Source organism: Myotis daubentonii, chromosome 5 (genome assembly GCF_963259705.1).
Source record: "Myotis daubentonii chromosome 5, mMyoDau2.1, whole genome shotgun sequence".
In the NCBI taxonomy this organism is placed as follows: domain Eukaryota; kingdom Metazoa; phylum Chordata; class Mammalia; order Chiroptera; family Vespertilionidae; genus Myotis; species Myotis daubentonii.
The window spans coordinates 82,000,749-82,021,543 of NC_081844.1; the positions used below are offsets into that span (position 1 = coordinate 82,000,749).

The 20,795-nt window shown below is 49.2% G+C and overlaps 2 protein-coding genes and 1 pseudogene across 6 annotated transcripts; 1 reads left to right on the forward strand and 2 right to left on the reverse strand.

Moving 5' to 3' along the window:
* Window positions 1-425: 425 nt before the first annotated feature.
* Window positions 426-9,055, reverse strand: ECSCR (endothelial cell surface expressed chemotaxis and apoptosis regulator). 5 transcript variants are annotated; one of them, XM_059698559.1, is made up of 9 exons: window positions 8,771-9,023; window positions 5,472-5,516; window positions 5,104-5,151; window positions 4,294-4,410; window positions 3,070-3,183; window positions 2,256-2,354; window positions 1,999-2,035; window positions 1,255-1,351; window positions 439-1,081 (listed from the first exon to the last, which is right to left on the reverse strand). In XM_059698559.1, exons 1-9 carry the CDS (start codon window positions 8,829-8,831, stop codon window positions 1,073-1,075), a joined length of 627 nt encoding a protein of 208 aa, XP_059554542.1. In that variant the 5' UTR covers window positions 8,832-9,023; the 3' UTR covers window positions 439-1,072. The 5 variants fall into 5 exon arrangements, with proteins under 5 accessions (XP_059554546.1, XP_059554545.1, XP_059554542.1 ...); XM_059698563.1 differs by lacking the exon at window positions 3,070-3,183 and having other exon boundaries at window positions 426-1,081; window positions 8,771-9,055; XM_059698562.1 differs by lacking the exon at window positions 1,999-2,035 and having other exon boundaries at window positions 426-1,081; window positions 8,771-9,055.
* A 1,783-nt stretch (window positions 9,056-10,838) lies between these two features.
* LOC132236155 (small ribosomal subunit protein eS8-like) lies at window positions 10,839-11,589 on the reverse strand (annotated as a pseudogene).
* Window positions 11,590-16,338: 4,749 nt separating this feature from the next.
* On the forward strand, window positions 16,339-18,420 carry SMIM33 (small integral membrane protein 33). The gene is made up of 2 exons (XM_059698567.1): window positions 16,339-16,513; window positions 17,836-18,420. Exons 1-2 carry the CDS (start codon window positions 16,505-16,507, stop codon window positions 18,223-18,225), a joined length of 399 nt encoding a protein of 132 aa, XP_059554550.1. The 5' UTR covers window positions 16,339-16,504; the 3' UTR covers window positions 18,226-18,420.
* The last annotated feature ends 2,375 nt before the right edge of the window (window positions 18,421-20,795 follow it).

Consider the following 20,795-nt stretch of genomic DNA (forward strand, 5'->3'; position numbering starts at 1 on the left):
TTTTCTCTCCCTCTTTTAGAGCAGTTAGAATAGTCAGTCACTTCATCCTACTTAATAAACTAAATGGACTGAGGCAGACCTGACGAAAGTTCTCTCCCTCCCGAATCTCTCAGAGAACTCCCCACAGGGGCAGAAACTGGCATACACGCTTTACCTAGAAAAGGAGACCCCAGAGCTGCTAGAATGTTCTGTTAAGAATGTGCATGGGGGCATAGACCTTAAAAGAAATGAGACTGCAGGCCAGAAAATAATTTTAATGCCAAGTAGAAAGGACCGATCCACTTTGTCATTTTTCTTGCTTTTGCTCTGCACACTTCTCCTTCCTATGACTGAGAAGGTGGATTAGTCAGTCACTTTTTTTTTAATGTATATTTTATTGATTTTTTACAGAGAGGAAGGGAGAGAGATAGAGAGTTAGAAACATCGACCAGCCGCCTCCTGTACATCTCCTACTGGGGATGTGCCCGCAACCAAGGTACATGCCCTTGACCGGAATCGAACCCGGGACCCTTCAGTCCATAGGCCGATGCTCTATCCACTGAGCCAAACCGGTTTTGGCTAGTCAGTTACTTTTTAGTTCTCACCACTGGAGTTTCCTACTTAGTCAGTCCGTGTTTCTGGAGTGGCGGTCCACCTGGGGAAGTGTCTCTCATATTGGTAGCTTGCTCCCAGAAATGGAGGAATGTTAGTATCCTTTAGAGCTGCGAGTAGATGTGAAACAATAAAATAATTTATATGTGGCTTATTGCCTCTACTGATAATATCACCTTCCTTCATTTTTTTCTTTTTTTAAATATATTTTATTGACTTTTTACAGAGAGGAAGGGTGAGGGATAGAGAGTTAGAAACATCAATGAGAAAGAAACATCGATCAGCTGCCTCCTGCACACCCCACACTGGGGATGTGCCCGCAACCAAGGTACACGCCCTTGACCGGAATCAAACTTGGGACCTTTCAGTCCGCAGGCTGACGCTCTATCCACTGAGCCAAACCGGTTAGGGCATCACCTTCCTTCTTACAGGCACAGGGCAGCTTCATCATCCTCGTACTCATAAGGACCCACGGTTGCTTTTAAAGAACCTGCAAAATAAATACTTAATGAAGGAAGGGTGAACTTCTTGGGAGTAGTAATATAATAGGCAAGAGAAGAGAAGAGCCTGGGTCTTTGAAAGTATCTCCTTTCTGGTTAAAGTACAAGAGCCTTCAGGAAGGAGGAGGAGGGAGAAGGGAGGAGGGAACCAGGACAAACGTACCTTCTCTGCTGAGCGGCATCCTTTGCTGTTATTCATGTTTATATTCTTCATGGAGATGAGGGTGATGCTGTCTTTCTCTCCATTGGCTGCGGAGCAGCTAGGAGTAGGAGGAGAACATGGGTTATGGATAGGAGTGGGAGGGCAATGTGGGGGGTTAAGAAACTGTACAGGGGTTGTTAAAACTTAGACCTTTGTTTTGGGGGTGGATCATAATGAAATGAGAGTGTGTTTTGTAGCCCCAAAGACTTGTATTTAAATCTTTGTTTTACTACCTACTGCTTGTGTGATTTTGACCAAGTTACGACCTCTCTTAAGTCTCAATTTTTAAATGTATTAGCCTTGAAGAACTGCTCTAAGAATTTGAGATAATATTAACAAATATCTACCAAAGGGCTTGGCACACACAAGGTATTCAATGAACAGTTCCTTAAATAAGTATCTCCTTATTTAAGGGGTATATTAGAATCTGAATTCCTACACTTTTCATGAAGAGGTAAAGGTGCGTAGCCCTGGGCTGAAGGGTTCCAGTCCATCTCCTGTCAACTGATTGCTTCCTTTCAAGTCTGCTCTTGTCCTGCCTGCCCCTAGTCTGGTTTCAGTGGAGGCTGTCAGGATTCCGTGTGTGTGTGTGTGTGTGTGTGTGTGTGTGTGTGTGTGTAGAAAGCAGGAAGCTATGGTTCCCTCTTGGAGGGAAGACTGAGAGGTCAGATAGATAATTCCTACTTACACTTCTGACAGTCTTACCTTTCAGATAGCCCTGAGCTCCCAGGTTTCTGGGGATCTGTAAAAATCCAAAGGCACAGATTGGGGGTCACATGTTGTTACTCAGAAGCCCAACCTGCCCCTCAGAGTTCACCCAAGTGGACCCTCCCATTTCATCTAATGGTGCTGATGTTCCCATTCCTTCCCCCAACTCTAGGCTGGGTGTCAGTCCCAGAATCTAGCTCTGGGTCCCTCAGCAAAGAGGGGCAAAGGAGGGCCCCCAAGGTTCAGGCATGTACCTTCAGATTCCTTGTTCTTCTGACACTTAAACCTTAGACTGACCACACTGACCAGGATGATCACCACAACCACCAGGATGACAATGAAGCTGATAACACCTGAACAGAGAAAGGATGGGGTGAAGAGGAGGGGATAAGAGGGAATAACATGAGTTCAAATTCTCTTCCTAGCTAAGTGCTATGTAGACAGGGTCCAGAGCAAAGTGAATTTTGAATTCCCCTTCTCTGCGAATGAATGAATTCTCAGCTTGCTGCCCTGGCCAGAGTGGGTTCCACAGCCCTTCCTTCCCCCATCTTCCCATAAGAATATGAAACCCAGCAGAACCCAGAAGAGCTGACTAGAGCCAGTGGAGGCTCTTTCCCACCAAAGACTTCTTTGTCAGCCAAACCCTCTAGCACAGCGGTTCTCAACCTGTGGGTCGCGACCCCTTTGGGGGTTGAACGACCCTTTCACAGGGGTCTCCTAAGACCATCGGAAAACACATATATAATTACATATTGTTTTTGTGATTAATCACTATGCTTTAATTATGTTCAATTTGTAACAATGAAAATACATCCTGCATATCAGATATTTACATTACGATTCATAACAGTAGCAAAATTACAGTTATGAAGTAGCAACGAAAATAATTTTATGGTTGGGGGTCACCACAACATGAGGAACTGTATTAAAGGGTCGCGGCATTAGGAAGGTTGAGAACCACCACTCTAGCACAAATGGGTGAGATTTGAACTTGTGTTTCCTGACCAGAGTCCAAGTCAGTTCAAAGGTGGGGTCCCCTGCCACATCCCACCTTCTCCTTCCTCTCACCAAATGCAGCGACAGTGAGCACTTGCTCTGACATAGGGCTGGGCAGAATGGTGGGGTCTTCTCTTGTCCTCGGGCTCGTGGTGGCCAATTTGGAAGTAACATTTTGAGAGGTGTCTAAAATGGAATGGTGATGGGTGCTTCAGTGAAAGGACTTACTCAGCCTACCAGAGAGAGCTAGCTCCCCCCCACTCCCCCCCCCCCACCCCCCCGCCCGCCCACTTTCTCCAGGTAGAGGACTGCAGAGAGAGCTCCAGCCCTACAGAAAAGACTTCCTCTCTGTCCCTCTGATCAGGTCCCATGAGGATGGATGGCAGAAGTGGGTGCTGTTGGATCACATGACTAGATTGCTGGTTGTTTGTGTTACTAGTTCCAAAGGACTCCAGAAAGTTCAGGATGCTTCCCTCATTATGCTCTTCCCACCATATCCCCTTGGAGCCCAGAGGAAAGGGATGTATGCTGCAGACATAGGGAGACAGACTAGGCATGGTTGAGCCATCTGTGTTTTGCCAAGAGTTGAAGAGGGAGGAAAGAAGGGCACCGGATGTTTGTCTCCAGGCACTGACCTAACAAGCCAGCCTGCCAGTTAAAGGGCATGTGTTTCTGGCCCTCTTGAAAAGTGGTATGGCCATCCACCTCATCCCCTCCGAAGCTCATTGTACTGCAGGCCTGATTGCTGTTCCGTTTCTTGGTCCTCACCCCCCTCCTAAAAATGACTGGGAGATTAAAAACATCCCAGAGCCAAGGGGTAGGATGAGAGAAAGGGTCAGGGTGTTCTTTGTTGTGAGCACAGACAGGACATACCTCTGCTTCTGCTGCCGCCGCTGCTGCTACTGCTGCTGCTGCTTGGGACCCCTGTGCCTGGGCCGTGAACAGCAGGCCAAGGTGGAAGGTAGCCACCCCGCCCAGCCTTTCTCCCCTGCTGCTGGGTGAAGCCCAACCTGCTTTGAGAAGCATGTGACTCTTTCCCAACCTTTTCTGCCTTCCTTTCCATTATTTTGGGTTCTCATAACCCTTCCTTTCCTTCTCTATGCCTTTATCAATCCTGAGTCGACTCTTTTCTACCTTCATTGTGACCAGGTCCAAGTCCTTGTCTCTACTCCCCACCAAACCTCTCTCGTTCTCTCCAGACCAGGGTGCCACTGATGTGAATCCTGAGACCCCTGACTGTGGGGCAGGACCTGGGCCCCCTCAAGAGGAGAAGAAGGAACCCAGCTTGATACTTACCAAATCCTGATGTGTGCTCCTGTGGCTGGGATGGGGAGTGACCATCCATGGTGCTTGACCTTGGCATCACAGGTTTACTGGGTACTGTGGGGACCCGTGAGGCTTTCTCTGAAGCAGCTGTGGATTAGGAAGCATTTGTGGGCCTGCTATGGCTTCAACCAGCATGTATACAGGGACGGCTCTTTAGTCCAAAATTGTTATTTTCATTACTGCTTTCACTTCCAGAAGGAGCCATCCTCCTTTTCACCTCTGGGTCTTCACCTGTACAGTTTCCTCTGCCTGGAATACACCCTACCCTCCTTCACCCCAAGTCTTCATTTGGTCAACTCCTTCTCTGGCCTTAGCTTTAGAAGCACTCTGGGATGTCTTCCCTGGCCCCCAAGTCGGAAGTGGCTCACATTTATCTGGATTCCAATAGCACCTTCATCTTATGCCCATCACAATCCTTCTATCCTGTCTGTAATTATCAATGTAAGGTCTTGTTTACTTGTCTGTTTCTCCACTGTATTCTCCTTTAGAGCCGAAACTGTGTCTGCTTCCTCATTGGGCCCTCCCTTGATGGAATTTGTAGTCTCAGTGGCAGAGTACCTGGGGTACTGGTACTGGACAGAGGGCTTGGGCTGTTGGGCTCTGAGGAAGGGCTGTCCCCAGCAAGGACTGAGGCATATGGGGAGTTGAAGGTGGGGCAGGCTTGATGACAACCACTTCTGACCCATATGAGAACTCTTGGGCTGCAAGCAAGTCTGAAGGGATGGGCAAGGGGCTGGGCAGGGGCCAGGGATTGGCCCCTCAGCAACCACACTCACTCACCTGTGTTGGGGGTAGTTGGCTGTATAGTCAGACTTAGACTGACGGCTCCTGAAACAGATCATCTGAGGCTGAGGGTCTATTGCCTCTTATTGCTCTGACTCCCTCTCTTCTTCTCTATAGCTGGTGTTTTCTAGTCTTTCTTCTTACCCCATCCCTCACCTGCAACCATTTATCTCTCTTTTTCAAAACAGGTTAGACTGGGCCAAACTGAAAAAAGTCCCTAGATGAGCTCAGCTTTGGATGTCCTGAGAGCTCTGGCCCCACCCTAATCACCTGCGATCTGTGTAAAACAGTGCCTAGAGCTCTCCCCAGCCTTACTTAGCTCTCAGACATAATTGCTAGAGGAGTCCCTGTGTGTTTGCTCTTACCCTGAGGGCTAGAGGGCTGCATTGCCGTGGGCTGGGAGTTGTGGCCTGCAAGAGAAAGCAAAAAGCATAGACTAGCTTTGTGAGTCTCCCACCCAGCACAGAGCCCCCCGAAAAACCAAGGCCTTCTGGCTTTCAAGCCTCTCATGCTGACAGAGGACTAAAGGATGTGGCTCCAGCTTACTGCGGGGCTGGCTTCCTCTGAGATCATGACTGAATAGCATCATCACCACCACCTCATGATTCAGTGTCCCAGAGTCCTTTCCGGTCTCTTCAATCCCACATGGGTTCTATAGCAGCCTGATACAACGTCAGGGGAAGGTTATTTTAAAATAGTGATATGTCCAAGGACAGAGGGCCAGACACCTGCCAAGTCTAGACAAAGACCCCAGGTCTCCAGACTAATGCTGACATCACACTACACTGTGCCATCCATTCTACCCTGCAAATAATGTCATACTAGTCCTGCCCAAGGGAAGGGGATGGAAAGATGTGATGAGTAAGATGGAGTTAGGGGTTGGGGTTGGTATCTGGGCTATCTCTGTGCCCTCCTCCAGCCAGAGGTAGGGGCCTACACAGGAGGCAGGGAAGCTCTAGAATGAGTGGTCAACTTAACTCTCACAGGTACGGCTTCTCAATAATGGTTGTTGTTGTCCAAACCCAGGGAGGAGGTTACTAGGATGCCCCAGTAGGAAGCTCTCTCCAGATTGTTTTGTAAGTACATGTGTATGCCTGTCAACCTCTATGCAGGTGTGTGTGTGTGTGTGTGTGTGTGTGTGCACGCGTGCGCTCATATATGTGTCCCCTGTGTCTGTGGGACCTCAAAGGTCAGGTTGTGTTTGCTCATTTTCCACAATGAAATCATTCTTGAAACCTGTGAACAATGTGAAAGGAAAACGTGGGGAAGTGGAGCCGCCCAGCTGGGTTCCCGTTCCTCCACTCAGGCTGGGACTGCAGCTGCTGGCCTGGCCCTCTGCTCCCTCAGCCCCCATAATCAGGGAAGTACCAAGCTGGGGCCTGGGTGAACAGAGGCAGCTGAGGGCCAGGGGCCCGCCCAGCCAGTGGCAGCCTGTTGGTCTGTTTATTTTCCTTGGCCACTGCCTTCCTCCATGGGGCTATCACTTGGATAGTGTGGAATTAATTGTTCCCAAGCCCACCCTTTCCCAAACCCTAGGCCGTGCGGAGGCTGTTTTTCCAGGTCACCATCTCTGACACTTCTTCCCCTCATTGGCTGGGGGGATCAAGAGGGGAGTTAAAACTTGCAGGTGCCCCAGGCTAGAGAGAACTTTTCCCAGCTGGGGAGTGACCCTTTTAATCCAGGGCATGTTCTGCAAACACCCATCCGAAGGCACCTTAGATGTCCTTGCTGAGGGGTATCCAAGGTCCCGTCTAAGCTCTATATGGTTATAACTTTGGTTTTTAGTGGGAGGGTACAGTGCCTGCCTTCCCACATTTATCTAAAAACAAAACTAGTGTCTTGGAATGAGTTCCAAAGTCACAAGCTCCGATTCTCAGGAGCCTGCTCTTTGTCACCTGCCCCCTCCCCCTACTGGAACTTTTTGTCACCAGGAGATTCCTCTGTGAGTAGAGGAGGGATTCAGGGAGCATCTGTTTTTACAGGCCAGGTTGCCTCTGACCACTGGACACGCAGACAACCAAAGGCCACTGGCCACTGGGATTTCTTATTTTCCGGTCTCCCCTCCCTAATCGCTACCTGCCTCTCTCCTCCTCCTCCACCCCCACCATCCTGTTTTTCTCAGCAGCATACCTTAGCAGTTGAAATCACGGACTTTGGAGTTTGACAGGCTTGAGTCTAAGTCCTGACTGTCACTTACTGGCCTGGGCTTTATTTTTCTCTTCGTTAAATTGCAAGTGGTTTTAGGACTTCATAAGTGGTTGTGAGGATAAGAAGATGCATATAAAGTACTTAACATAGTGCCCGCCAGACAGAGAGTCCATGCTCAGTAAATGCTAGATGTTTTTAATTTTGCCCCATTCTCTCAAATTCTCCAAGTCTCAAGTCTGCCCTGCCCTGATTTGTGTATCCACAGTCAAGTCCCTTTGTGGGCCTGCATATCCCCAAAAGGATTCCTCAGCCCACCAAAATGAAGGAGACAGTAAGTGCTCTGAGATACTAGATAAGAGGGTAGGAAACTCAAGCGGTGAGCATGGCTTATGTAGAGTTTACACAGGGCATTCCTAGCTCCGGCACTCGTCCAGGACAGGGCAATGGGTAGGGAAGCTGAGAGAAGCTTAGGCCTATGAAAATGCCACCCTATGAGTCGCACCTTTTAATCTTCTCTGCTGTTTCTGCAGTTTGGACAATAGCCTCGTCCCCCAGCCCCAGATCAAATGCGTGACTCTATCCTCTGGGAAGGAGGTTGCGGGTGGAGTAATCAGAGTTTTACTTCCAACTCATGGACTTGTAAAGAAATGCCTGATCTCTCCACGAGGCAGTCTCCCGGTACTCAGGCCTTCCACCCACCACCAAGAAAGCCATCCTCCCTCTCCCATCCAAGCACTCTTGCGTGCGTTCTCTTCGGCTGCTTTGAGCCCAGGTTCATGAATCTTCCACAGAGGACTCATGGACGTGAGGTGGGGGTGGGGAAGGAATGACCGAGGGGAAGTTACTGCCCTGTGAGTCAGAATCTCCTGGATTTCTCATGGTTCCCAGCAACTGCTCCCTAATTAGGGGACCCCTTATGAGCTGTTTCCCCACTCATCAGCTAGCAGAGCCCCGTCTAAGAGGAGTTTTCAAGTTTTCTCCTCTGAAGACCATCTCATCTAGACCCCTGGCCGAGGGGTTGAGTACATCCTCTGTGGCAAACAGTTCTTTGTATCTAACTTGAATCCCTCGTGCTGAGTGTGAGCTTAGAGTCAGTATTTGGAATTCCCAGGTTGTTACTCCCCATATGGAAGAAAAAAAAAAAAAGATCACTGTAAAGCCCAAGGTGCAGACAGCTTTGTGCTAGAACATCCCAGAAGGAGCTTTCAGACCTCAATCTTACACCAAGACAGCCAGTCACATCCCACATTTAAGGAGGCCAGCCTTTATGGGAGCCCCGGTTCACCCTGGAAATTTTCCCACAAAAAGGTTTAACCATGTGCCATTTTACCCTTGCCTGGTAATGACTCCCTCCCAATCCAACTGATCCCTTTCATAAAAGGCTCTGGAATTTCCCCTGGGCACAGCCCTGGATGGAGAGCTGCGTCTGTGGTGTGTGTCCTGAAGGAGGGAGGGGCTGCGCCCAGGACTGCCAGCCCCGGGAGGGAATGCCGACAGAGTGGCAAGTGCCTCTTACCTCGGAGTAGGAGGAAGCTCAGGATCACCCAGCACAGCTGCGTTGCTCCAGCAGCCCCCATGTCAGCTGGGTCTGTGGTGGGCAGGCAGCTGCTCCGTGGAGGCTCGGTCCATAGTGGAGAAGAGAGAGGGAGTGCTGGGAGGGGGAGGGGCTGGGGGCTGGCTCTCCAGGAGCTTCCTGTCAAAGAATAGAAGGAAACAGATTGGGACTAACTCCAGGGCCCTGCTCTGCCCGACAGCCCAGACAAGGATGTGAGGCTGAAACATCAACGACTGGATTGCGCCCTGGGCTCCAGGAATCTGGGCTAGGGCCACTGTGTTCCCCTCCAGGGCCACTGTGTCCAACTCCAGGGCCTGTACTCAGAGACCAATGATGGCAACCTGCCCCTCCCTGGCCCCAGCTCCCCCTCTTCTCCTCTAAGGGGTCCATCAGGTCCCTCCACACACCACCCCGTGGTTTTCCTGGAATGTAACTCCAGTTCCTCCCCATACTGTTTCAGACCATGACTGAGCTCTAAAACTCAGCCCACCAGCCGCCCATGCTCTCTAGACTCTGAATACTGCACATTCTTCTCCCTCCTCAGGGCTACCAATGCAGATGGGACTCCCAATATCTTTCATTATTGTTATTCTTAATAGAAAAACAAGAGGACCACATTCCAAGCATCCCTCCCTCAGGCCCTTCCCCTCACTTTGGCGTCAGGCCTTCCCTGTGCTCCAGCAGCATCCTTGTCCTTAGCATCCAGCCAGCACACATCCCACAGCCCTCCCTTCTGTGGACATAGTGTCACTTTCCCAGTATCCCTTGGACCTGGCACAGTGCCTGACATATAGTAGGTCTCAGCACATATTTATTAAACTAAACTCTAAAGATTTAGAGCAGAGAAATTTTACACATTTAATATCATTACATCTTTAATATAATCATCATTGTTGTGGATTTCCTTTCAGCCTGTGATAATAAGCATATATATCATTTTATTGATTTACTTATTTACTTTGGTTAACCCTCACCTGAGGATTTTTTTCATTTATTTTTATTTTTTATTTTTTTATTTTTTAGAGAGAGTGGAAGGGAGGGAGAGGAAGAGAGGAGAGAAAGAGAGAGAGAAATATCAATGTGAGAGAGACACCATCTAATGGTTGCCTACCGCATGCACCCCGATCAGGCTTGGGATCGAAACTGCAATCTAGGTACATGGCCTTGACGAATAGGATCCGAGACCCTTCGGTGCATGGGCCAATGCTCTAACCACTGAGCACACCAGCCAGGACATAATCATTTTATGAATCTGTCCTTTTGTCCCTTATTTTTTTTAATATATATTTTATTGATTTTTTTACAGAGAGGAAGAGAGAGGGATAGAGAGTTAGAAACATCAATGAGAGAGAAACATCGATCAGCTGCCTCTTGCACACCTCCTAGTGGGGATGTGCCCGCAACCAAGGTACATGCCCTTGGCTGGAATCGAACCTGAGACCTTTCAGTCCACAGGCTGACGCTCTATCCACTGAGCCAAACCGGTTAGGGCTGTCCCTTATTTTTTAATAAATATTTTATGTTGAAGCAATCACAAATGTACAGAAAGTACATTACACAGAACTTTTTTCCTTAAATCATTTGAGAGTAAATTGCCAACAGAATGACTCATCACCTCTGAAGTGTTTGTAGTGTGTATTTCCTACAAACAAGAACAGTCTCTTATATATTCACAATACAGCCATCAACATTAGGAAATTAATATTAATATATTAATACCACCTAGTCCTCAGATTCCATTCAATTTTGACAATTGTCTCAAGAATGGCCTTTATTTTTATTAGTTTTTAATCCTCACCTGAGGATATGTTTTTATTGATTTTCGAGAGTAAGAAAGGAAGAGGGTGAGAGAGAAAGAAAAAGAGGTGAGAGAGAAACGTCAATTGGGATCGGTTGCCTCCCATATGCATTCCAACCAGGGATCAAACTTGAGATCTTTCTGTTTGATCAAACCAACTGCTCCAACCAACTGAGCCACACTACCCAGGGCCCAAGAAAGTCCTTTATAACAAAAGCATCCAGCCTGGAATTATTCATTGCATATCTCCTTTGTCTCCTTCAATCTGGAACATTTATTCAGTCTTTTCTTGACTTTCATGAGCTTGAAATATTTTTTTTCTAGAATAAACACCTTTGTTACACGAGCTAAGATAGGAGGGAGGAGGATTAATTTGCCTTTCTGGGCCTTGATTTTCCTCAGATAGAACTCCAGCTCCTTGCCCTTGAGCACATAGCCCTCTGCTCGGCCACACTGGCCTGGTCTTGAAGCGATGCATGCAAGCAGCTTGCCCTGCTGGAACTGCTGATTTTGGCATTCTTTTTCCTCTCATCATATTTCTTCTGAATTTTCTTTGATCGTTTTTTGTTCAAAATCTCTTCCTCTTCAGGCGTCAGCGTGGCCCCCTTCTTGCGGCCCAGGGGCAGTGCGAAGTGGGGCTCGTACCGCTGTTGGTACGTGTGCTGTCAATGAGCAAAAGACAGTTCTTTACTAGGGTCTTGGTGCGGACCAGTTCGTTGTTGGATGCATTGTAAACAACATCAATAATCCTTGTTTTGCGCGTACAACACTCTGAGCCCCAGGAGAAGTTGCCCACGTCCAGCCACCAGGCTCGGTACTTCTTGTTGCCTCCGCGCACTCGGACTGTGTGTATGCGGCGGGGTCCAACCTTAATGTTGGCAGCAGGGCGTCCCAGCTCATATTTTCGCTTCTTGTGGTAGGGCTTTCTCTTGCCCCCTGTCTTGCGGCGCTTGTGCCAGTCGTCCCGAGAGATACCCATAGCTCGGCGAGCTTGAAATTTTTACAGGTTACAATCTGGTAATTTTGTAGCGTCTCCCTCATTTGGGTTTGTCAGACATTTCCTTACGATTAGATGGTCATGCATCTTTGATGTGAATGTCACAGAAGCAATGCTGTGTTCCTCTCTTTGCATTCTATCAACTGCTGCATGGCTTTGATTTGTTCCATTACTGAGGATGTCCACTCGGTCACTTGCTTAAGGTGGTGTCTGCTAGTGTCTTAGTTTCCTGTGTCTGCATACACATTACCATAAGCTGGTGACTTTAAAACAACAGAAACGGACTCTTTCACAATTCTGGAGGCAGGAGTCAAAATTAAGGCATTGGCAGAACTACACTCCTGACGACTCTCGGGAAGAAGCCATTCCTTGCCTCTTCCAGCTTCGGGTGGCTGTTGGGCATTCCTTGACATTCCTTGGTTTGTAGCTGCATCACTTCAATCTCTGTCTTCACATCACCTTCTCCTCTGTGTGCCTCTTCCAAGGACACTTGTTGTTGAATCTAGTGGCCATCTAGATAATTCAGGGGGACCTCCTCATTCCAAGATTCTTAACTTATTTGCATCTGCAAAGACTCTTTTTCCAAGTAAGGTAGCAGTCACAGGCTCTCAGGATTAAGATATCGACATATCGTTTTGGAGACCACCATTCAGCCACTATAGTCCATTTTCTCCACTTCAAAGTTACTCTTTTCCCCTTTGTAAATAATAAGTATTTTGTAGGGAGATACTTTGAAACTATGTGAATATTACATATTACAATCATTTATTATTTTGATGCTCAAGTTACCCCCATTTTAGTCATTGGGAACCCCTTCAGGCTGGCTTCTATATCCTTTTACCTTATCTCCGTCATTCTCTGAACACTTCTTTACATTCTGACACAATGAGATGTTCCAGGTTCATCTCATGCTTTACCAGCCCCAGCCCTGTAATCAGCTATCTCTCCAAGGAGCCCTCTGTAACTGCCATCTATCACAGATACAGAGAACAAACTGATGGTTGCCAGATGAGAGGGGGTGGTGGGGAGTCTGAGTGGAAAAGGTGAAGGGATTAAGAAGTACAAATGGGACTCTGGCCAGGTGGCTCAGTTGGTTGGAGTATTATCCCATACACCAAAAGGTTGCAGGTTCAATTCTTAGGGTACTTACCTAGGTTGTGGGTTCAATCCCCAGTCTGGGCATATACAGGAGGCAACTGATTGAAGTTTCTCTCTCACATCTCTCTCTCTCTCCCCCCCCTTCCTCTCTCAAAAGCAATAAAAACATATCCTCCGGTGAGGATTTTTTTTAAAAGGCCCCAAAGACCTACCTTGCTGCTCTGTGTGCTATGAGGACACAGCAAGAAGGCACTATCTGTGAACCAGGAAGTAGGTTCTCATCAGAGTCCAAATCTGTTGGCATCTTGATCTTGGACTTCCCAGCCTCCAGAACTGTGAGAAAAATCTTCTGCTGCATATAGACCACCCAGCTCAGGGTGTTTTGGTAAAGCAGCTTGAACAGACTGAGACACATACTGTATACTTTATCCATTAAAGGTGTACACTTTAGTGGCTTTTATTATATTCAGAGACTTGTGTAACCTTCCCCGCAAACAATTTTATTACCCCACAAATCCCACACCGCTTGCAGGTATATAGCTTGTAAGGCTGGAAGTAGGGTGTGGCTGAAATGGGCAGCCTTTGCTCCTGGCTTACTCCAGTGACCCAGAGCTTAAGATGAGGCCTGGAAGTCAGCCGGCTCTCAATGGCTCCCAATCATGGCAACCTCCCATTGGCCTGATCAGAATGTTCCACAAGCCCTTCTCCTTCAGCTTCCTTGGCAGAATCCTAACCCTGGTTGCTTTCAGTGTGGACAGAGTGAGGGAAGAAGGGCTGTTCTTTGCCTTACTTAGGTTGACAGGGCCACTTCTACCTCCCCTGGGGAGTTGGAAAAGAGATGTGGCCCCCGTGTGCAGCACTAAGACAGGGAACCAGCCTGGAGGGATGATGGTGGGAGGACCCCAGAGTCTTTTTATCTTTGTTCCCAGGACTCACACCTTGAAAGCCAGGGCTTTTCTTCTCTGTAAAACAACAGCAGATTCTTAATTATTTTATCCCCTTGAACCCATTTAAGAGGCTCCATGACAGCAAAAATCCAAGAAGAGACAGAGGGAGTGAGACAGGGAACTTGTGGCTCAGAAGTACCTTTCCACAGGTGAAGGTTGCTTCTTACAAGCCGCTAGTGCTAAAGACAGGACAGGGGTGGGAGTTCATCCACATTCTGGTTCTATTCAGCAAACTTATCCAGCACCTGTGTGTAGCACCAGTTAATGTGGTAGATTCTGGGACACAGACAGGAATGCCTTGATGGGGGTTCACAAGCTAGGAAGAAAAATGAGCCCCCCCCCCCACATACTTGTAGGATAAGACAAAGTGAGACAGATGTCAGGAGCAAGGTAAGAAACATACTGCTATAGCGTTTAAGGAAAAGAGAAATCTACCTCAGTATAGTGGGCTGAAGAATATATTCCTGGAGGAGATGACACTTGAACTAATCCATAAGGGATGGTTAATATTATTGTGGCCAGTATTGCTAAGTGGTTAGAACGTCAGCACATATACCGAAGGGTCACAGATTCGATTCCAGGTCAAGAGCAAATACCTAGGTTGCAGGTTCCATCCCCAGCCCCAGTTGGGGTCAGCGTACATGTGGGATTGTGTGTGTGTGTGTGTGTGTGTGTGTGTGTGTGACTCCCTCCCTTCTACTCTGTTTTCAGTGGAAAAAAATATTCTCAAGTGAGAATTAACAACAACAACAAAAGATGGTTAATATTTAGATGATAGGAATGGGGGAAGGGTAGCTCACAAGAGTGAGCATGGAAATGGGAAAGTGAGAGAAGGCTGGGACAATAATCTGGTCCCTGCCCTGGCTGGTATGACTTGGTTGGAGCATCGTCCTGTACACCAAAAAGTTGGAGATTGGATTCCAGTTCAGGGCACATATCCAGGTTTCCAGTTCGATCCCTGTTCGGGGTGCATAAGAGAGACAGCTGATTGCTGTTTCTTTTCCTCTCTCTCGAAAACCAATGAAAACATATCCTTGGGTGAGGATTTAAAATAATCCTATATAATAAAAGCTTAATATGCAAATTGACCAAACGGTGGGACGACCAGTCGCTATGACGTGCACTGACCACCAGGGGACAGATGCTCAATGCAGGAGCTGCCCCCAGCCCACAGGCCCCAATCTGCAGTGGTGGCGGTGCAGCGGCGGTGGGCAGGGCCGGCACATGGGTGGCGCCAAGCCAGTCAAGATGGGTGCCAGCGGGGGCCTCCTGATCACCCTGCCAGTCGCCCTGCAGATCGGCCCTGATCACTGGCCAGGCCTAGGGACCCTACCTGTGCATGAATTTTGTGCACTGAGCCTCTAGTAGTAGTAGTAGTAGTAGTAGTAGTAATAATAATAATAATCTGGTCCCTGAAGTGCCACCCTCTAATCCTTTCTCAAGCCCTTTAGGAGATAAATCCAGGACTGATGAGGGTGGGGAAGGAAAAATTAGCCATTTTAAATCATTAGAAGGACCAAAAAATGGCTTTTTAGATTTGAGGACTAGAGGCCCCAGTGGTGGTACCTGTGAGAGCAATGGGACATGTGTCTTAAGGAGGCAGGAGGCAAAAGGCAGTGGCTGAAGCTCCAGACTGTGACAGGAGCCAGGTTCCCTCTGGCTGATGCCTTAGTGGTCAAGGTGGGAGGTAGAGAATGCCCACAGCCTTTGAGCACATTGGACGGGGACCAGCCTCCTAGTTGACTTCGAGACCAGCCTGCTACTGGTTTCACTCACTTTGCAGGTGAGGTCAGCAGCCCAGTGACCTGGGCTCAAGTGAGTTTGGAGGTCTGAGTGGAGTTCCTGAATGTCAGAGCGTAGAGAGCTTGGCTGAGCGCCAAGGAATCAGGATCAAGCCACTGGGTGAGGGAAGTTGCTGGAGGTCTCTTGGTCTCCCCATTGGAATGGAGGGTGATACATGCACAACAAGGGACAGAATGAGGGACAGCTGATCCCATGGAGTTAGTTGGGACAAAACGATTCTCCTTTATAAACTGTCTCCAGACAGAGGAGACCAGTGAGCACTTTTTGTGACTTAGACACACTAAAGCACACACAGTCTCAAATGAAGTTGCATCCTAACAAATACAGAGGCATTCAGGATTCATATTTATAAAAACTAAAAAAGAAAAAACCCAAAGAAAAAAGAATGCCTTGCAAGGGACTGAAAAAAATCAAATTCAACAAGATAGTTACCCCTAGGGTGAGCAAGAGGGGAGAGATCAGGGAGTGGGGCTCCTATTTTATTTGTGGCATTTTAGTTCTTTAAAATATTTGAAATAAATGTGACAAACTATTGAGATGGACAGAGCTGGTAGTTGGGCCAGGGAGATTTAGTATATTATAGTCTACGATTTCCAGTACCTTTGAGATACTGCGTTAAAAAAATCAATCAAAGGATAACCGGTTGGGGTGGGGAAGTCAGTATGTCCTTTTGGGTGGCAGGCGGCTGGGTAGGGACAATGGCTAAGTGTCTGGGATCGGGTAGAGGAGGTGTGGGCAGGCAGACCCAGGCTCCTGAAGCTGTCGGGGCGGGGGGGGGGGGGGGCATGAAAGGAGGTCCAAGGAGTAAAATCAAGGTACTATCAGAGCTAAAAGCTGGCATCAGGGTTTGTTTCTATGTTCAAGGAAGTGAAAGCACAGAAGAGAGCGCTGACGGTGTGTGTGCAGAGGGTGTGTGCCTGTGAGTCCCATAGGACGTGGCAGGTCCGGGTAGGGGCCCAGCTGGGGTGGCAGGCTCTCCTTTGCCCAGCTGGCCACCAGTCTTGAGGGAGTCTTGCGCCCACCGCCCACCGCCCACCGCCCACCGGGGGACAATGCACCAGGTATACTCTCCCTCACCCCGTCCTGCCAGGCTGGCCTGACTCCCAGCAGGGGCCCCTTGCTTTTCACCAGCCTGTGCTTCCTTTTCCCCTGCACATCCGGAGCTACTTCCCCACCCCCTGCCTGGCAGCTCTGTGGCCTGGGCCCCAGAGAACCTCAGACTCTCAGGGAGGGGTGGGGTATTAGACTTTCCACATTCTTAAAGGGACACGTGTTGGGGTAGACAGTGTGACTGAGAGACTAAAGGAAGTGTGTTTGTCCTGGACCCCAAATGCCTACCCATAGGAAAAGCCAGGCTGAGGGCTCAGAGTTAAGGGAGGGGCTCCACCCCCAAGGGTCTGCTTCTGATGGTCCCGCTGGGGACAATGAGGCGAGGGAGAAAACGTTTTTTGAGCCTGTGATGACCTTACCAGCTCTGGGGTTTAGAGTTTGGAGGTTTGCTATCTTTCTGACCCCTCCTCTCCCCACCATGAACCTACACTTAGCAGCAGGGAGACAGAGAGAGGTAGGGGTCATGACCTCCAGCTTTAGGTGGAAGAACTCTAGGACCCTGAAAGAGGTAGAGCCTGGCACGGCATCTCCTCAGTCTGTCCAGGAATCCACACTGGGCACTGCCTCCCTTCCAGGCCCTGGAATTTTACCCTGAGACCTGGGGGGATATTATGGATGAAGTATCCCCCTTGCCAAGTTTCTGGGGTTCCTGTCTCCTCTTCCTCTTTCCTTTACCCCCACCCCACCTCTGCCTTCTTGGTGCACAGTGGGCACCTAAGATGCTGAACACAATGACTCCCTTTTCCCTGGACTTTAAGAAGCAGTTGTTCACTGCCCATTGCCCAGGATGTGGGACAGCAGCCCATAGTGTGCTAAGATTCCTGGCCCAGGACACAGGCCCTACTTAGGAATTAGGAGATCTGGGAAGACAGGGCAGTGAGAGGGGACTTGCAGGACCAAACTCTATATGCCAGACTGTAATGAGGCCCCTGTTTGTCCCTTTCTGAACAACTTTGTCTCTGTCTCTCTCTGTATCTCTCTTCACTGCTTTCTTTTTAACTCTTTTTCTTTTTTCTTGTATCTTTCTTTCTCCCCATGTTCCCCTCTGTCTGTCCTCTTCTTCGTTTATTCTCTCTGTTGCTATGTGTATTTATCTCTATGTTTCTGTCTCTCCATGTCTTTATCTCTTTCTTTGTGTCTATTCCTCTTTCCTCCCCCTGAGGTTCTCCGTCTTTCTCTTTCAGTTCCCTTTGGTTGCCTGTCTCTCATTATTTTGGTCTTTTCCTGTGTGTACATGCCCATGTCACCTTCTCTCTCTGCACTCCCCTCCTAGGCTGACCGCTATCCCTGGCTTTCTCCAGCTGTGAACGGCTCAGCGGGGCAGGAGACGCAGAGGCAGCTTCCAGAGGTGCTGAGTGGGGCCCGGGAACCACCTCGGGAGGATGGGCTGCCTCTGCTCACTGTGATCATCGCTATCTTTGTCCTGCTGGCAGTCTGTATCGTGGTGGCAGTCCACTGTGGGCCAAGTCTACACCAGGGCCGTGCCACTCTCCCCACAGAGCCACCAGCCCCAAAGCCAGAGGGTGGCATCTACCTCATCCACTGGCGAGTGCTGGGCTCCCAGGACATTCATGGAGACACCCAGCAGGGCCCTCCTGTCTCTGGCTCCTGCCTTGTGCCAGATGGGCCTAGGCTCAGCATCGACGAAGTCACATATCTGTAGGAGGAAGACTTTGGAAAGTAGGCCAGACCTGGCTCAGAACAAGAAACTGGACAGAGAATTAGGGCAACGGCAAACTGGGGCCGGGGTGTCAGATCTTTGGAAGGGCACACGTGGACTAAGCTGGAGCTGCCCTCCGGGCAGAATACAGAGAAAGCCTTGGTGGGGAAATAAAGAAGCTTGAGGGCCCTGCCCAGACACATGGTGCTATGAGCATTCCAAGTGCCCAAGGCTGCCCTTACAAAGCTACTCCATCTTCTTCAGGGACCACCAGACCCCTGAACCTCCTTCTCCAAGTCCCTCCCCTTCTCCCACCCCTAATCTCCTCTCCTTTGGGTGTCAAGGTAAGTCTGGCTTGGAAGAGTCCACCACCCACCCCATCCCCGTGCAGGGATGGAAGAGGCTCCTGCAGAGCTCTGCTGCTCCAGCCCCAGGTCCTGTGAGGGCCAGCCAGGGCGTACAAGGCAAGGAACCCAGGGCTCTGCCTTCTCTGGGACTTGGGGAAAGGAGGAAAAGCTGTTGCCCTTCACTGATTGAGGGACATCCCTTTGGCTGTCAGGGCCCAGGACTTGTTAACAACTTTCAAGGCCCTTATAAAGCCCCAAGCACCAATGATAGCTTCCCAAATTGTTTTTGAATGCCCTCCACTATCTTGGGGCAAGACTCTGTCTTGCCTTCCTATGATGCAATGGGGAAAATTTGGGAGTTCTCATTACCTCCTACTTTCTGTATGCATGCGCCTGTTGAAACTAGCCTAGAATTTACCCCAGGAAATTTCCCAAGTGCAGCTGGTAGGAAAACAGGATAGGAAAGGGAGCTTCATGGAGCTTTTATAGAGTAAGAAATGGGTGAGGAGAAGGCCTACAGGGAGAGAGACATGGAGATTGGGAAGATGCAAGAGGCCAAGAAGGCAGAACTGAGCCTCCCAGGGGCTCCCTGGAAAGGTACCTCTTTCTCTGGCACCTCTGAGCTTCATTTATGTGCAGTCAGGAAGGGGCAGACAGACATTTATGGAGGAGCCTCTGGGTGCTTTACCCTGGGGAACAAGTCAACTCTGGGATTGCCCACAGTGAGACCCCAGCTCTGTCAGTAAGACTGGGAAAGAACAGAAGATAGAGGAACAGAGGTGGAGATTATGTGTGCAGAGGACTGGCTTGCCACCTTTGGGATGATGAGAGGCAGTTATAATGTGAGTAGCTACTCCTTCTTGAAGGCCAGCTACGTGCTTGGCACTGGCTTCCTCCATGGGCCTGCAGATACACCATTCACTCCTCATAACAACCTTGAGAAGAGAGCCATTGTTACTCCCATTTTACCGTTGGGAATATTAAGACATCCAGGTGGACACATGTACTAAGGGGTGGGTCCGGATTTGAACCTGAGGCAGTCTGCACCATGTTGGGGGCTGGAGGGTGGGGAAAGTCATGTTGGGGAGGCCTTTGATTCTGGTCTGGTTTCTAGGTATAGGTGTGATGTTGGAAGATCTTCAGGCCTTGAGGACAGAGTGGCTGGGACAGCTGGGGAGAGGAAGGGACTGTTTTCCTCACTCTTTTGGCTCTGTCATCCGTAGAGGCAGTCAGTTCCTTCTGGCAAATGTGTGTCTGTGTGGAGCCTTTCTCCACAGCATGCTGTCCTCAGATATGCATATTGAACCATTGCAACAAAAACAAAGGTAGGAGGGAGGAAGAAACAATTTCTGGGTGGAATGAATGGAACTGGTAGAAATGGGCCATCTCCCCTCCCAGATGGGGCACTTTTGCCACCACAGTGTCGTTGCAGTGGCTCATTTCTAACAGCAATAGCAAAAGGTGTGGCAGGTGCCTGGCTGTGTTGTCCAAGGTCCCCCATAGAATGTCCCCCTGCCTCACACAAATCCTCTCCCCACTTTATCCCTCATGCAGGCTCTCTCATCAGGGGATGTTTATTCAGTGGCCCCTACTTCTTTGAGCAACCCCTTGGCCAGGGCACAGCTCATGGTATCTGTGTGCTCCCTCAGGCAGCCCCTGGCCCCTCCCTACCCCCCAAACCTCCCACTGGAGACAAGGGCACTGAAAGGGTAGGTGGAGTGGGGGTGCTGCCCAACTCTCTGCCCTCAGCCTGCCTGTGGGTTCTGTCCACATTGAAATGACACCCACCACCCCACTGCCATGGATGAGGAGGGGGTAAGGAAGCACGTCTGTGCAAGCCGGTTTGGACATTGCAGATAATAAGTGCCAATAGTTTGTATTAATCGAGTCTAGTCGGAGAAAGATGCACACTGAAATGTGTAATCTGAGGAGTGTTTAAAAGGGGGACCATTTAGAAAAGGCAGGTATAAGGAAACCAAAAGCAGAGGGTGAGTACTACAGGATGAGCTGCAGCAGGGAGCCGATACCGCTGCTAGGCCTGAAGGGGCAAGGAGAGGAAGCAGTTCATGGGACCTGGACAGGGACAGGGTTCCTGAGCTAGTTTGGTCAAGAGATACGGTGAGTTCACAGTGACCTTGACACCGCAGGGGAGTGCTAGGGAAATAAATACTTTAACCTCATTCACCTCCTTTCCTCCATTCTCCCATTGACCAAACAAACAGAAGC